We start from the raw sequence: 17107 nt of genomic DNA, 5'->3' as shown, positions 1-17107 counted from the left end.
GCACAAACAACCCTTGCGGATAACCAAACCAGCTCTCGCGTTCGCTGGCGTAATCGTTAAGCCCTTACGACTGGAAGCAGTGTACACCTTTAATGCGGTTGCGAACGTACCTTTAGCGAAGTGTGAGCTTTAATGTGGCTTGGCTCTGATTGTTTGGTTAAAACGTTCGTATAAAAAAATGGAATAATTAAAACAGAATTTTGTTCTGGAGGTTCAAGTGTATTAGACCAGCAGTACTTGCAAGCATGTCCTAGAAAAACTAATAAAAAGGAAGAAATAGAAAATGCGGGCTATTCGGGCCCAAACGATCGACTACAGTGGTGGCTATCTAGCAGATGATTTTTTTTTTCGCTGCGCTCGGATAGACGCGTCACAGCGGTAGTGTACGGGGCAGACAATTATGGAAGAGGCCACCGCATCGCTTCAGAACATACAAACCAGTCATTTCGTCTCGCTGTGCAATAGCGCATAACCCGCGGAGTTCACACACACACACAAACACACGTATAGGCGGCTTGCTGCCGCTTGCGCGCTCCGCCGCTCACGACCTCGGAGCTCATGCATAAAGGCGCCGACACCAAAATTACGCGGAAGAAATTAAACGCAAGCTCCATTGGGGAGGGTCTCCGGAGTGAATGCAGACGACAGGTGCACGCGCGCGCTACAAGGGAGCGTCGTCAACTGATCGCGTACAGTAACGCTGAGTGCGTATATCATTCATCCGTGCAGAGACGGACTGTTTACGTCTTCTCTACCGGCCTTCTTAACTTCTTGCTGGGGATGCAATTAGAATACGCAGACGAGCTTATTTGAATTCCGCGCGTATCAAGAGTCGTTAGGGAAGGCACAACACCGATACGGCTGCCACTCGCAGAAGACTTCAGCCTTTCTTTTTTTTCTTTTTCCCAGGCCGTAAGGCCGATACCAACGGTTCCGTAATAAGGACCTTCTGCGGCGAATTCGGCCTCTCCATTATAGCCGTTTGGGGGAGGGGGGGGGGAGGGAACGGGGTTTGCAGCGAGGAGAAAAGAGGCCTGAATTGCTTAAACGTAGAGGCATAACCAATGAAATGGCCTTGTTTATTCATGAACGACCTTGACATTTCAACGTATTTATCTTGCGGCTCAGTTGTCATCGGCCGTGCTTTTTATGCGCATGCGCACGACCCCGCCAGTTCGCCTCCCGTTCGCGGCCACTATTTCTTTGAGGGTGAGATAAAAAATACACTAGATTATACTTGTTCATGCGAACTCAATTTTGCTTTCCCCGCATGCGACCTATTGAGTGCCCACATGGCCTATAACGCTAGGAAATAAGGAAGTTGCAGGTTTCGGGATGCTCATTTTAGCTTGGCGCGTGACTGCATTCATGCGAGACACCGGCCGTGGTTTCGGATGGTGAAACTTCGGGCGCGGGTTGTTCGGTGGTTATGTCACCGCTTCATGGGTCGCTCAACAACCATACCTGATTTGTTGGTTCTTTTCCAACGTTTTTCGACGATTATCTCATTCGCAAAAAAAAAAAAAAGAACAAATGGATAAGTAAACGATACATCTGCAGACATTAGATGCAAGACCAGCACGGGACTTTTTTTTTTTTTTTGCCTCAGGAATTTCGGCGATTTAAGCGCAAATTACAGTCGCCGCGGAGGTATCTCATGACATCGCGCAGGCACGTGACATGCGGCACTTTTTTTCCTGTTTGCGATGCTTACAGTTTCGCCCGGCACCTGTGCAAAAAATAGCGTAGTCTGCAAAGTGCCGTTAGTTTCGGTTTTTCAAGCGAAAATTTCAACTCACAAGTTGGATGTCTCCGCGGCAGCAATTCCGTCGTACAAATCCGATTAGCAGCTGTATCCTCTCCGGCGTCCCCGCGTTGCACCTTGCGCGAGCTGGCCGCCGCACACTTCAACCCGTCGCGCCGCAAGGAACAGTTATCGCAGCACACGCCGGCTGCTCAAACGTGATGGCATGCCGCTTGGGGGCTTTACTTCCACTGACTGTCACCAGGGTCGTGTTAGTCGCTATGCGGACACATGAGCGCAGCGCTCAAGCGAGTCTTGTGCAGCGCGTCATTGTACTACCCCTATTTATAAACTTTGTAGTGCTTCAAACTGCCGCTAGATGCAACTTAACGCGTCCTTAAGGCAAAAGTTGGCGCTGTAAGTAAACCAAGTTTAATGGCTTCAATAAGGTTGACTTGCAGCGCTTTTAAGTTTGTTTTTTAGGTTCAACGGTTTTGCAGCGGGAAATAACTGAACTACAAATTTTTTAAGCTACGTTAGCATTGAATCAACATGAATGGTGGTGACAGGGAACAAATGATTGGGAGTGGGGCCACTAAAATATTTTTAATAAACGCGCCAAATGTAGCAGAGACGCCCCTCTTCAGCTTCCCTTTCCCGTTGGACCTGCGCTGATCGAATCGGCTGAAACGAGCTTGGATCACGACTCCGATGCGGTGCTCCATGGTTCCTTATTTCGATGCTACTGGAATACGCTCTGTTTAGGATGATGGGCCTTGTGCACGTCTAAGCTAGCCATGCAGTCAAGGAAGTCTATGAAGGCGGTGTTCAAGGAAGTCAGCGATGGAAAACAGACAAGAGTGTTCATTGAAAACGACGTGAGTATGCGGCGATTATATCTGTGGCCGCGTCCAGTGAGCATCTTGGACGTCAGTTGCCTCAATGCGAATCTAGTTGTAATTCCCTGCTTTTACAGTGGTTGTTCTGACGTTGTTCAATCAAGTTGCATGTGTGGGCCTTTTAAAGGAGACGCTATTTGTAGCGCAGGTAGCAGCAGGACCGTTCATTCATCATGTACCATGAGAAAAGAAAGGAAAAAAGATATCAGGCTGTCTTTACGCTATCGCGCAATCACTCTGCTATGTGTGTCACTAGGCATTTTAATTGAACCTGAGCTTGACGGCCCGATTTCATGTTTTCCGTCGCGCTACCTCTACCTCATGTCAGCTGCCATGTGTGTGGAGCCCGTGGACATGTGTTTTGTTTCATCACACTGACAGCTGACTTCGTGTTTTCCGAACGTTTGGCGGCTGTACGCAGGGATTTGGCCTTGGTATTAGGCTTTTTTCTGAAACGTCGCCATTGCTCGAGGCTTTGCATTGTAACTGTGTCTGGGCCGAATGTGCGTTGCGGGATGCGAGCGAAAATCGATAGCGCGCAGCGTAGATGTAGTACAAACGCTCGATGCCATTCAAGGCCGCGGGGTCCGGCGGCTGCTGCGTCCGAAAGTAACCCTGACGCCGGCCGTTCCTTGGCCCCTCGAGTTCTGGCAGAGTTAATTTCGGGGCGTTTTATATTGTTCGGCACGATATGCCTCTAGCGCTTCGTCAAAGATGCGCTAGCTGTCAACGTCGTACTTGCATCTTTTTGACAGAAACGACTTCAGACGGCGCGTTTTGGGCGATCAATTGCCTTCAAGGTCGCGTTAAAATGCGCTAGTTGCGCGTCTTTAATCCTTGGGTTAAAAATTTTGGGACATATGTTAACAGCTTAATCGCGCTGGTCAAACCTCTGTAGATGCTGTTTATCTGCAATGCATATTCATGTCTGTAAAAGGTGCAGTAAAACCCGCGTTATTACAAAACTTCGGAACAGAAAACTAGCTTCGTTATAAGCGATATTTCGTTAAAAGCCGGTAACCCTGACACATTTGGAATGAAGGGGTAACCATATGCAGCGATTTTTAAGAGCGATGCAAAATGAGCGATGCTCAACGGCTATAGTAAATAGGTAGTCTGGGAGGCAGTGACAAGCGAAAAAATTAATACACTGCCGCTGGGCCCGTCTGTCGCTTTCGCTCACATCTGTGCAGGCAGACGTTGCCCACTAGTGAGCGACGGCAACAGAGAGCCCGGCAGCAGGGTATTAATTTTTTCGCTTGTCGCTATCGCCCACACCACCTATTTACTGTACCCATTGAGTTGCGCTTTTCTTTTCGCTCACAAAATTGGTGCATGTGATTACCCCTTAAACCGAGATTTCAGATGAAGTGATTTCATTAAACAAGGGTTTACTGTGCTCTTAACTTGCTGAGGCAATTAATAGATAACTAAAAAAAAAGCATAGGACCTTTTCTAAGAAAACTTAAATATTAGTGCTTTTTCACAGGTCCGCTAGTGATGGGAAATGCGTCTTTTATTCCCTCCCGATACAGTGGCTTCGGGTATCAGTGTGTTATGGCCCTACTTTCGGTTGAGTACGGTGGGCAGGTATCTTTATGTATGTCCCTTTGTACTTTGCAGGTTGATATCCCAAAGGTGGACAAGTATTCTGTGTTGGTCAGCGTGAAAGCATGCGGCCTAACCAGTACTGATGATAAAGTAAGTGGTGGCACATTTCAATATCTTGATGCTTAACACGAGTGTATATATAGCTGTTCTGTTTTTATAAAGTTTTTTGCATAAAGTAGCTGAGAGGGCCTGTATGCTGATAACGATGAGTTAATCTACATTCAACAACCCTGCGGGGACACTCGAATTGGATTCTGTTTTAAACTTTGTTATATCACCTCCCCCCATTTTGCATTGCACGTATGATGAACTCTTTTGAACAGAGAACACTTTACTCCTTCATGCTCTGAAACCATGCCGCACCATGCTAGGCATAAGTACCGTATATTGAGTGCACTATGGCAAGCCTTGAAAACTAGCAGAAAAAAGTTGCATGATTATCGGTAAATGACCGAACATAAAGCTGCCGGGATTTGTTTCTAAAAATGTCAGTCAGATAAGCTCATAAGCTCTTTAACTCCTTGGTGGATAGTGAAAGCTTGTTAGTGGCTAGACGAGGGGGGCCTTGCGGAAAGGAATAGCATCTGAGGTTAATAACAACCTTTTTTGTTAAACAAAAATGAACTGTGATCAACACGATTAGGTGTCAATACTTGATGTTCACCCTTGCATGTCAGTCTGTGTTGATATCAGAGAAGAGCTGCTTGCTAGGTGGCCGCCAGGGTCGTAATTTTCACTTTTTGTGGTCAGTTAATCCCAGCAAACTGTTACAATAGTGTTTTACTTATGTGCGTTAATCTTTAATATGAGAAATCACAGAAATTGAATATGTGTGCGACTGTAAGGGAAGTGTTCTTCAAATAATATGTTGTATGATTTTTTTTTAATGATGTGTTAAATTTGTTTTTCTTTTCAACCTAAGTAATAATGTCATACAGTGTGCCCCAAACACAGCTTCTTTAATCCACTTGCATCCATCTCCTCTTCAAGGTCCTCAAACTCTTGTACAAGGACCAGTCAAAGACCAAGTATCCGGTGTGCTACGAAGTGGCTGGTGTGGTGGTTGAGGTTGGCGAGTGGGTGACTACTGTCAATCGTGGTGATGAAGTTGTGGGTACGTACCAGCAGAAGCAACGTGCAACACAATCTCGGTCCCCAAATCATCCAGAACCTGTTGACGTGGTGCTTTTTGGCCTTTTCTAACTATGGTGATTTGGTCTTTGTGGGTGTTGCATTAATGGCTGGCTAGTATTTAATATGAAAAATAGTGGAAAGCATATTTCCTTACTTCATTTGTTCATATGTGCCATGTTTGGACATTTTAAACCTGTGGTGAGCCAGTTACTGTTGCCATTGTCGTAAATGTAACCATCACAGTCAGTCCATTAAGCCTTGCAGCGCATGCAGGGAGATGGTAATTTTTTTTCTTTCAAATATTCACTGTTGCATCGTGGAGCTAACTGTGCCTCCCATAAGTTATTGCGAGAGTTGTAGTGGTGAATTTACAGGCTTTTCTCATTCTAGGACTGATTCCTCTCGACTATGGCCAGTCTGGATGTGCTGAATATGTCCGTCTCAACGAATATGATGTCAGTAAGTATGCTAAGTGTCCCTTGGCAGTATACGTTTGGTGCAGTCCCCCTGTTGGTGCACCCCATAAATTCATCATCATCATCATCACCATTAGCCTATTTATCTCCACTGCAGAATGAAGGCCTCTCGCATTGACTTGCAATTGCTCTTGTCCTGCACCCTCTAAACTCATGCTTTGCCACCAAATTGCCTTATCGCATTCCTCCTCTGAATTATAAGTCTTCTCTTATCGGCCCTTCTAATGGTAGCCAAATCAGTGCACATTAGCCGGCGTTTCCCAGTTTTGAGCCCAAACGCAGGTGCATGTGACACTTTCACTAATTCCCACGAGTATGCCAGAAGTACCTTGAGTGAACAGCATTACGATTATATCGCTAATGGTCTTATGATTAAATAGCACGTCATCATCAGCATCCACCATCTTGGTAAGGTACCAAGATCACAGTTCCCTGATGAATCGCTGCAGTACTTCTTGTGCGAGGGTGTTGTTGGAGCTTTTAAAGTCACCGATTCTTTTGTGGTCTGGGCAAAAACTGCTAGTTAACTCTTTTTTTGTTCCTAGGTATTCTGGCTTCATCAAGTTGACTTTGTAGCTTCACTAGAAAAGCACTCTTGGCAATAAATGGGCACTCTTGCATTATTTGCTGGGCTGTCAACAAAAGGCGAAGAAGTGCTGTCTGCAAGGTCATCTGGAACAGCTCCAAGTATTGTAACTGGTAGTAAAGCAGGCATCAGATTCTGGTACTTTTTGTTTTTTTGTGTGTGTAGAATGTGCACTCTAGCTGTTTTCTATCCTCTTAGAACCGGCATTTGTTACTTTAGTGGAATTGTGTTTTCAGAGATGCTTGCGTTGCTCTCTTTGCAGCCAAGAAGCCGAAAGGGGTGAGCTTTGTAGACGCGGCCGGCTGCATTGGCGATGCCGTGAAGGCCTACACGGGCCTCCACTACCTTGGGCGCCTCACGAGTGGAGACACCGTCCTGGTAATGGACGGCGCATCCTCTTTCGGAGCCATCGCTGTTCAGCTGGCACAACACTGGGGTGCAAAGGTCAGTAGTAGTCCTTCAGTGATTAACATGTGTGCTGGTTGGGGGCAAGCCATGAAAGATGAGAAAGGAACACGCGATCACTGGACCCTGCCTCACCCATTTTTATTCTTTTTGTTGCAGTTTTAGCGTCTCGAATTACTGGACCTATAAATGGCTGTTAATCTTATCACTGAACGATTTTGTGATGTGGTGGCGAGACGATACAGATTTCTGTGTGCATGTAGAACATGCACGTTAAAGTTGAATTGTGCTCTGCAGTGGGCAGTTGTGTCTACGAGTGCTTCTATTCGCAACTCCTGCTGGCTGCACGCACATTCAAACCGTGCTCGAACCACACAGCCAGATTGCATGTATAGTAGTATAGCGTGCTTCTTCTAGAAGTTGGTGGTTATTAAACTCTGATGATTCAGTGCTGTTACATATTTGCCTTTGTGACCCACTGCGACGCAGCCTAAACTGACAACGGCTCGCAAGACAGAATAAAGATTACTTGAGTGGCAACAAAAGCTGTATAGCTGGTATCCTAGCTGAGTGAAAATTAATTGCAAGCAATGGCAAGGTAAAATATAAAAGGACAGCGTGCTTTGCTGAAGAAAAATACCCTTAATGTGTTGCATTTCAGAGCATTGCTAATCCTCTTGTGGTATGGCATCACAGCGCAAATTAAAGAGAACAAGTGGACCTGGGCGGGGCATGTAGTACGGAGAGCTGACAATCAGTGGGCCATTAGGGTAGTGAGTGGCTGCCAAGAAATTGGACTAGAAATGGAAAAAGACCATTAACTCCATGGAGGGATGAAGTCAGAAAATTCAGAGGCTGAGAATGGATGAGGGAATCACCAGACAGGAAAGGCTGGAGGAACGCGAGAGAGGCCTTCATCCTGATGTGTACTCGAATAAACTGATGATGATGATTGTAATTATAAAGGCGAAGGCGGTGTTGTCTCGGGTTGTTCTGATTGGGAATTGTGTATTTGGACGTGCAGGTGATCACGACTGTGAGCTCTGACGATGAGGCGCTCTACCTTGAGGCGCTCAAGGGCCAAGTGGCTCGGGTGGTTGACTTGCGCAAGACCGACAACTTGGGCTCTGGCTCGGACTTCCACACTGGCTACACAATTGGCGTCAACAACAATAACAACAACAACAACAATGTCAACAACAACAAAAGTGGAAGTGCTACTGCGCTGCTGCCAGCTTGCATGCAGGTAAAAACAACCGTGGTACTTCTTTTTGTGCCGCAGTAAGTACAGATGTCGGAAATTGCACACTGCCCACTAGTCTTGTAACCGTGTTGCTTGAGCGTTTCGAAGGCCTTTGAGTCGAATGTCATTTGACTCAAATGACACCTTTGAGCTGCTACGCAACGTTTTTCAAGGCCTTTGGTTGAAATGCCACTTGAGTCAAAGGAGCACCGCCAACGACCTTTGAGATTCTCAATGGCCTTTGAAACGCGAATGGTTATACTCTTGGGCACAACTTCTATGCCGTAGTTACAAAGACAATTATTTACCAGTAAAACTTTGTGTTTAAAGTGCATGGTCTTCGTAATTTTTCGCTTGTGTTTGTTTTCTATCACTTGCTCTATGATCACGGGGTAACTTCGTAGTCTGAACGCTGGCTGTGAAAAAAAAAAAAAAAAAAGAAAGAAATTAACTGGTTGTTCATGCATGTTTTGTTTGCACTTGTAGGTTGTTATCAACTTGATCACTACTAATTGCTCTTTTCTCCATTTTTAACTCCAAAATTAAACTTTTGTCGACAACAAAACAGGGCAGCAGTAGTGACAGCAAAACATGGCGGGCGATAGCGGAAATTTTCAACTGCCTTTGAGAATTGTTGTGCAGATCGGCGGAACTCCCTCCTGTTCGAATGGCATTTGAAATTTCGATGGCCATTCGACTGAAATGTCCTTTCAAACGCTCGTGTTGCGCAGGTGTTACCCTTATTGTTACATGGTTTTTCCAGCACTTATATCAAATTAATTAGTTCTTCATTATATTATAAAAGTTATATATTACTTTGTAGCATATTATACTGCTCTTTTTGTGATGTTCTTGTTTGTTACCAAGTCCCATTGTATTGAACCTGTTGGGGATACTCTTGTCTGGCATGGTTTTACTGTGCTTCCACTACTAAAAAACAAAAACAGTTGTAACTGCTATGATCAGATTTCATTTCATCAATGTTTGCTGCACTACGAGCTTGTGAGACGAGTAACGCTTGCTCTGTCCTCTACATCTTTTTTTCCTGCAGGAGTCTGGTGGACTTGGCATTGACCTGGTGCTGGACAATGGTGTGACCCAGTTTGCGGACACCAACTACCGCATACTCCTGGAGGACACCTACAAGCACCCTGTGCCGACCAAGCACGACATCGTCTCCTGTCTCGCCGTGGGCGGCCGCTGGATCACCTCCAAGAGTGACCTGCAGGTGACGGACTTCTTTCAGCTTGTGTTTGTCTTTATGGAGTGCAGTAAACCTTTTATTAATGTTTGCTAATCTAAAACTGCCTTAAATGAGCAAAGAACACTGATTGGGTCACTGCCCCATAATGGATCCAGTGCACACAAAATTGTCACAAAACCCATGGGTGTCTCCCTTTAACAGCTGTCACGGTAAAAGTACATCGTGTTGCACTTATTGCACTCAGAAATGACACAAAGTACAATGATGAGGAGACAAAATTTGTGCAGGCGCTTGGTTGCAGTGATGTTGCGTCATATGCTGGCATAGAACAAGCAGGGTGATTTTAAAGGTTGAAGTTTCTGTTAAAACAATTGTGGGCTAGCAGTATATTTGTCTCCCTGTCACATAGATGAATGACCATGACTGATAGTGATGTTTATGAGTTGAGGCTTAACCTATACACATATAACATGTATCCTATACAGTCAAACTTGGTTATAACAAACAGCGTTATTCAGTGGGATTTGTTTGCTATACGAAGTAATTTGATATAACCAAACCCGCTTTTAACAAACTTCAGGATCAGATTCATTATAAACAATATGAACAGTTTATTGAAAGTGCGATAACGAAAGAAAGACCATGCCACACTCCATGTATAGTAGTCTACTTCATAAGAAATTTATTGCAAAGAAATGTAGACCTATTTACAGTAGGCAGTGATTTTTGCCCGAACACTCCGTTTAGCATGCGCAACGAGAACCGCATTCTCGACACACAACATCTTTTCGGCAAACTCCAGTCAGTTTTTCCCTGTATTTCGGCACAGTATCGCCGCAGCCCACTGGTAGTAGAAAGGGCTTCTTGCAACGTAGGGCAAGGGCGATCTTCTTCAGGCGGCAGTTCATTGGTGGCACTGGCCCCAGACGCCATCACATCAATAACAATTTCAGAATCCAATGGTGTTGCTGTCATAGCAACGTAGTCGTCGGCTGGCAAAGGCACGGATTACTCCTGCTACTGGGTTTCATGGAAACGCGGGCGGACAGGCCTGCGGCCCGTAAGCTAGGCATGACCGGTGCTGAAGCGCGTTGGGGAGGGTTTGGTGACCAATCATGCGGGCTCAGAATTTGATATTACCAATGTTTACTTATAAAAAATATATTTTATGTGCATAGTGACAGAACAACATTGAGTGTTCGCTATAGAGCATAATTCGCTCTATCCAAGTTCGCTCTATTCATAATTCGCTCTATCAGAGGCATTTTCATTTCGTTAGGGTGCAGTGATGGTGATAAAGTATACAAGTGATAAACCTGTCTCCCTTTCTTTTTCCCATCTATTTTTCAGCTGGACCCTCCACATTCCCAGATGTTGTTCATGAAGTGTGCCTCGATTGGATTTCTTTTCGAGCAAGCCTGGATCCTGTCTTCAACACAGCAAGGCCGATACTTGCGTATCCTTGGCAAGAGCTGCGAGAATTGTGGGATGTTATTAGCGCCTATCGCTAGTTGAAAAAATTATGAATTTCACGAATTCCTTGCGCGGGATTTTTTTCGTCCACATTTTCACTTTTTGTATCTTTACAGGAGACGGGAATAGAAATATTTGTAATGTTCGCTTTGCATGAAACTAACAAATTTTGCAGAAGAGTAACACATTACCTCGTGCTACTTGCTTGTTTATCCTTCGTTGTTAACTGTTATCGCTGTGTGAGTTTCTTCCTTGACTCTGGTGAAACAGACATCCTGATGGACATAATGGAAAAAGTTTCCAGCGGAGTGATCAGGTACTTTAACTGTTTTGCATAGTCTAAACGCATGCTCTGTGAAAGTTTTTGAGAAAAAAAAAAACCGAAAAAAGCTCACTTTCGTGCAAGATTACTGCTCTTCAGCTCATTTTTCTTGTACATTGAGCCCGATTTGCAAATTTTATTTTTCCACCCATCTGGGACATAAAGAAAACTCACGAGAGCTCCAGAGAACTCACTATAAAAGGGCGTGGTCACCCTGGTGTAGTATTAGGCTAAAACTGTCCGATGAGCTAGTACAACCAAATTCACGGCCAGTACCATAGCCAGAAATTTTTTTCGGGAGGGGGTATGGGGTCAGAGGGAAGAGTTTTTCTGAAAGGAACATCGAGTCCTGCCTACACGCTGCTTCAAAAATATTTTGGAAGGGGTTTGAACCCCCCAAACTCCCGCTCTGGCTACGTCCCTGTTCACGGCCTTTATCCCCCAGCAGCTGTAGAGCACCTGACCATGGCGGTGGTCAGGCCAGCGACACAGCAGACGGTGCTAAGATCTCTGGGTCCGGATAGACCGCCCCTGGAACATAAACATGGCAATGTTCAACATGTGAACTCTGTCTGGCAAGGCAAGCCCTTAGCTATGCTACTAGAGGAGCTCTCAGATCTCAGACATTGATTTGGATGTCATGAGATTTTAAACTAAGAAGATTAAAAGAACAGGTGAAGGCTTTGATATGTTGAATAGTGGGGACATCATGGGCTATCGAAGACACCTAGGAAGAATTGATCCTCAGTGAGATAGCCAAGAATGTAGAAGAACTATAGTGCTAGCAAAGGGCTTGCAGCCTTTGTTATGTGACCAAGCTAAACAAGAAACACAAGGGGGGGGAAGTGAATTTAGGGTGGACATGCAATGCGGAGACGTAACAACTGGCGGATTACTAAAGTAGTAGCATGGCTACCAAGAGATGGGACCATAAGTAGGGGAAGAAAATTTGGATGCAAAAAATGGACCCAGGCGACGCTAGACAGAAACAATTGGAGATCTATGGGAGAGGCTTTCATACTGGAGTGGACCCAAATAGACTGGGGATGTCGATGGTGATAGTGAGCCCGATTCAAAGATTTGTTGACTTGCAACGCATATCCAACTATTCCTCTGTTTTTCTTGCAGGCCAAACATCCACCACACCGTTCCGTTCGAGGCTGTGCCCGATATCCTGCAGGGCCTCTCCGAAAAGAGGGTGGGGAAGGTTGTGATGAAGATGAAGTGAGCAAGGCGACGTACCAAACTCTCCAGTAGTGTTACGGCTCTAGAGTCATTCATTGTCATCTTCTGGTCAGTTAAAGGCACCTTTATGCCTACCTTAATGGAGTTACTAGTAGAAGATTTGCTCTAATCTCTGTAGTTAGTGCTTCAGATAATCTTATCTTCCGAGAGGCTACTTTTTGATGTGCACTTTTGCCGTGTGGTCCCGCCTTGCTACTACTGTTTCTTCAAGCACCGTAGAGCTTGCTGCTAAAGGCAGCCTCACTGTGTGATGCTCGTAGAGGTTAGTTTTTACATGTGCAATACGCTAGGAACATGCACACCTTAACTTGCTCATTTGTGTAGCACGTACCGAGATGTGATCGTGATAGAGCACTAAGCTATGTGGCAGCCCAATCCCTTCTTGCACTTAGACGTAGACACTTAGCTCTCTTTCGTTTCTACTACGAGCTCCAAAGCCTGTTTCGACTATCTTGGAGCAAATACTAAACTTCTAAGTGACTTGTTCGATGTTAAGGCACGTCTCTACCTCTGTCTAGTCGTTTTGGGGTGCGTGTGAGAGGGTAGACATCGTTGCGCGTGGATGAGTTTGACTACCACCAAGCGACACCCCAGTCATGGTGATCGTTTGTGGTCGGTGTGAAAGAAGTGATGGTGTCAGCTTAGTTTGCATTTATGAGGGCTGTTGAATGTCTGCTGCTTGGTGAGGTGGATGCACTTGAAATCTATTCAATGGCTCGTCACTGTTTATGCAAGCTTCGCCTCGATGCAAGGCAAGTTGTGTGTCGGACAGCTTTGTCACGGTCACGTATTATATTTCAATCCGGTGCCTGTGTGATAATTTCACCACGCGTTTGCAGTAACCATAACTACACTGCTTAGTAGTCTCTCACAAGTGAAGTCTTGGAAGACTGCACTGTCCAATTCTAGACCGTCTTTTGGACTTAGCTTGGACTTGGACTTGGTGTACGACTTAGCTACACGTGGGAATCGCGACGCATGTCTATGGGTTGTCGGTGTCGCGCTTTTCGAGCCGAGTTTTTCTGCAGTTTCGCTTGCATGCTGCTGGGAAAAAGAAAAGAAAGAAAAAAAAGCTGCATAATGATTTATCAAATATCTTTTGCCTTTGCTTTCACCTCGTTCAAAGGTTCCAGTGCAAATGGTGCTACACCTGGTGAAATATTCTTGTAGGCTAGTTCGAGCTGAGAAAGCAGTATTACGTAGTGTTACAGAATTTGATTCTTTTTTTGGACATAGTTAGTCACTGGGAATCTTTGACTTCATCTTCACTGTCGTGGTCCTAACTGCTATCATTCCGAGACTACTTCTTGTCTTGACACTGTGTTATGCAGAGACCTATTTATCTGGTACCTACAATCTCGTGCTTTGTGTGATGTTCCCATGTTGTCTGCAGCGCACACACACAATGTATTGGTGTGCTAAACAGAACAGGCATGCATTAGGGCATTGTTACGTAGATTTGAGGCAGTGAGAGATTATTCTTGTATAAAAATGTAAAATGACCTCCTGAAGCTTCTACTTTAAAATTAAATAGTTCTTGCTTTGCATAAGTTTTGCTTTTATGTGCGCTATTATACTTGAATGTTTAAGAGGGAACGGTCAATAATTTTGTCGCGACAACAAGATTTGAGTGGTGAGACTGATGTGACTAAAAAATACAAATTATGAAATTAGTTAATTTTTTTTTAATTTCTATTCCTCTTTCTTTCAATAAGCATGTGAAGTAATTACTGAAATTAGCTTTCTTTCGAGTTCTTTACTTTGAGGCGAGGAGGATATAAACTAGTGACCCTTTTGTATATATACACGCTAAACAATGGTCAAGAATGCCTTTGGATTTTCTCCGAGTCAAAAGTTGGCAATGCTAAGTGTAGATGTTGTTGTTGTGCTTGTACTATAAACAAGGTTCACATTTTGTCCATTCTGTAAAATGCGAAATACTTTCTTGCCTTCTTTTTCTAGCAATACCGTGTGCCGTACCATTTTCAGGCAGATTGATTCTCCATCTTTTGTGCAATACAGTTTTGCCGTCTTCTACATGTTGCAGATTCCATCCATACTCAATCGAAAGCAGACCCAGTTTTGCATTCTTCTTTGCAAGCTGTTTTTCGACCTACGATATATGGGTCGCCATACCTAAACCTGCCCTGTGCAATTTTTCTGGGTGCATAATATGTATTGCAGCTTCCACTTTTTGGGAGGAAGTGTTTTTAAAGCCTCTTTCTAGATGACCGTTTCTCGTCAGAGCTAAACTTATCCAGTGCTTGGCTGAGTATAATGGATCGCACGTGTAATGTCCAAGAAATTCCTTCCGGAATTCCCACTCTCGAAATGGTTAGACGTTACATTGCGACATCCCTGTCACATCTTCTAGGGTGTCTTCTTTTTCACTGCTGTTGATGTTGTAGGCAGCAACAGCTTACATAAAGGTATTCATAAATTACAAACACCAAGTTCTGTGAGCTAGGTTGAATGTCTTGTATAAAATCGGATTTCTAACTACAAAAATATAACAATTACATCCATTATTTAATTTGTCGGCATTCTATTCTGTGCACAAAGTGTGTGCTAGCATGTCCAAGCCTCAGCTATTCTTGCAAACTTGAACACTGCATACCGGCTTTTAAGAGCATGTCTAGATGAACTAGATGAAAGTGCTAGACGAACTGCTTAGTAGCGGGTCGTAATGACTGCAGCAAGTAGCAGCTAAATGTACGTTTCCGCAACATCAAATGAAGTGGTCCTACCTGTCCACAACATGTACATTTCAGGCTTGTAGCTTCATGTTGGGGTTGTTGGCCAGTGTTCCTGGCAAAGCGCTGAGATTCCTCAAAGTTGTGCTTCTTCGTTCGTCGCAGTTTTAACAGCTTTCATGCAAAAGAACGAACGGTTGCTCTCTTTGTTCATAATCTTGTACAGACTGCTGAACAGCTCTATTTTTGGGCACAGTACTATATTGGAAAAGTGCAAAGAACAACGAAATAGAAGGAAAAAGTGTGCCAACAATCTTCTACTAGTAACCTAAGCTTCAGAAACTATAACATACAAGGCTACCACATGACGGCATAGACTACAGTCTCCCAGTGCTCCTTGCGGCTTTTATTGTCGTGCGTTCGACGTAGACGTACTAAACTTTCTCAACTCTTTCAGCAATGTGACAAATTTTTCTTGCAGTATTACATGAAAGAAATCAAAACAAGCAAGCGAAGACAGGTGGTGTTTTGTGAGCATTAGGGTTAATTCTTTAAAAAAGCAAGTTTGCATTACTTTATCGGCCAAGCATGCATGTTTATCTATCCCCACACCTGGAATGTCAGAAATGACAGAAAATGCCTGGCCGCAGTTTCACTTTGCATGCCTATTTCAAGCTGTCTTCACTTCTTGTTAGAGCGCTCAGATTCAGACTGACCCACTGCAACTCGTAAAACTCCTTGTGAAAAATCTATTTATGCATCATTCAGATGCGTACGCGATGCAATGCTGTGCCATGTACTTCTTCACTGAGCAATAAAAACTTTTCAGCAGCTTCACTCCAGAAAAACCTGGTATAGTACTTTGCATCTGTTGCTCAAACACCGTGCATCATGTTCAAACAGATGTTGCTGCATGATTCTTTTTAAATTTATAGTGACGGGACGATCTTTAATAAAATTGAAAATGAAGATTGAAATGGATTCGCATTTCTGCCGACGGGCCATGCCAACAAAATGAAAGTTTGATTTGATTTCAAAGCTTGCAACATTCGAATAACAATCATGCCAGCTTTAAAGAAGCCATGCAGACAAAACACAAGTTTGGTCCGTTCGAAAGATTGCCTCGTTGGAATCATACTGACGCCACTTTTAATGTAAACTTTGCTCAAATAAGCTACATAATTAGGAAAAAAAGGGAATGCCCGTGCAACCCACTAGCTCATTTCCCACAACAGAACCTATGATGTCATATGCCTAGCTGTGTGATTGGCTGAGGCCGGCAAAAGCAAAAGCAAACTCAAATGAGGCAGGGCTTATAAGCTTCCTGAACGAGCTGTTTGCGCTCAAATTTTTGGCACATTATTTTTATAGCGGTAGGAAGTGGGGGTGAACAATTAAAGTTGCGAACAAACACGCAAACAGTGAAGAAGTAAGTGCAGCACTTTTGCCGGCTGACACTGCATAGAACAGCTGTCGGACACCCTGGACTTAGTCTGACACAATACTGACCAGCTGACATAAGTGGCGCATTCACTTTCATGACCATGTTTGTCGAGTCGTAGCCTATGTTTTAGGAAACTATTTGTATGAACCCTAACAAAGAAATACGGTAGGCATAGAAGTCTGGCCAGAAGCCAGAACTCTGGCACTTCAGTGGTATTGCAGCGCCATCTATGAAAGTGGGCAATAAACAAGATAACGGAACGGCCGTCTGTAACGTGGGAGCAGCCCTGGTCACCAGGCTATCTTAGTTTTAAGGCCCTGCTCTGGATATGTCATTGTCACGAAAACACACAATGTAGGGGGGGAACTGAAATTTTGGCTTAAAATGTTTAATTTTTCGGTGAATAAAGCATCGTCTGCTGCCGGGCAAGTGCTGAAGTCACTGTAAAACACTAAATCTTTCGAATAAAACAAACGTGTTTTGTCTGCATGGCCCCTTTTACAGCCAGACAACAAGATATACTGGAGACTCGCTGGGCGCTTTCTTGAATTGCCCGTCATTTTTTTTGGTTGGAATGGAGGTGAGCAAGTTGTCAAAGGCTGCTTCTTTCAAACACACGAGACATATG

The 17107-nt window shown here is 44.3% G+C and overlaps 2 protein-coding genes across 2 annotated transcripts in view; one reads left to right on the top strand and one right to left on the bottom strand.

Moving 5' to 3' along the window:
- Positions 1 to 1956, bottom strand: part of Moe (moesin) — a 102977-nt gene extending 101021 nt beyond the window's left edge. The window contains exon 1 of the mRNA XM_077684166.1: positions 1800 to 1956. The gene's annotated coding sequence lies outside the window, so the exon portion shown is untranslated. The remainder of the gene's footprint in view (positions 1 to 1799) is intronic.
- A 431-nt stretch (positions 1957 to 2387) lies between these two features.
- LOC144152744 (quinone oxidoreductase-like protein 1) lies at positions 2388 to 15883 on the top strand. The gene is made up of 10 exons (XM_077684170.1): positions 2388 to 2622; positions 4267 to 4344; positions 5245 to 5368; positions 5779 to 5847; positions 6713 to 6894; positions 7880 to 8101; positions 9150 to 9326; positions 10653 to 10758; positions 11046 to 11091; positions 12226 to 15883. The coding sequence occupies exons 1-10, from the start codon at positions 2542 to 2544 to the stop codon at positions 12323 to 12325; spliced, it is 1185 nt and encodes a 394-aa protein (XP_077540296.1). The 5' UTR covers positions 2388 to 2541; the 3' UTR covers positions 12326 to 15883.
- Positions 15884 to 17107: the final 1224 nt, after the last annotated feature.

The sequence above is a fragment of the Haemaphysalis longicornis genome, unplaced genomic scaffold (assembly GCF_048455015.1).
Source record: "Haemaphysalis longicornis isolate Haplotype H1 unplaced genomic scaffold, Haemaphysalis longicornis Haplotype H1 scaffold_9, whole genome shotgun sequence".
Lineage (NCBI taxonomy): Eukaryota > Metazoa > Arthropoda > Arachnida > Ixodida > Ixodidae > Haemaphysalis > Haemaphysalis longicornis.
The sequence above is the reverse complement of the archived record's forward strand: the minus strand, read 5'-3'. Positions and strand labels throughout refer to the sequence as shown.

Bases quoted from the DNA above. Each gene is read 5' to 3' on its own strand.
- LOC144152744 (XM_077684170.1), top strand. From the start codon at position 2,542: ATGCAGTCAAGGAAGTCTATGAAGGCGGTGTTCAAGGAAGTCAGCGAT. The intron at 2,623-4,266 runs GTGAGTATGCGG...TGTACTTTGCAG, and splicing joins GAGTGTTCATTGAAAACGAC to GTTGATATCCCAAAGGTGGA. The intron at 10,759-11,045 runs GTATCCTTGGCA...CTGGTGAAACAG, and splicing joins ACAGCAAGGCCGATACTTGC to ACATCCTGATGGACATAATG.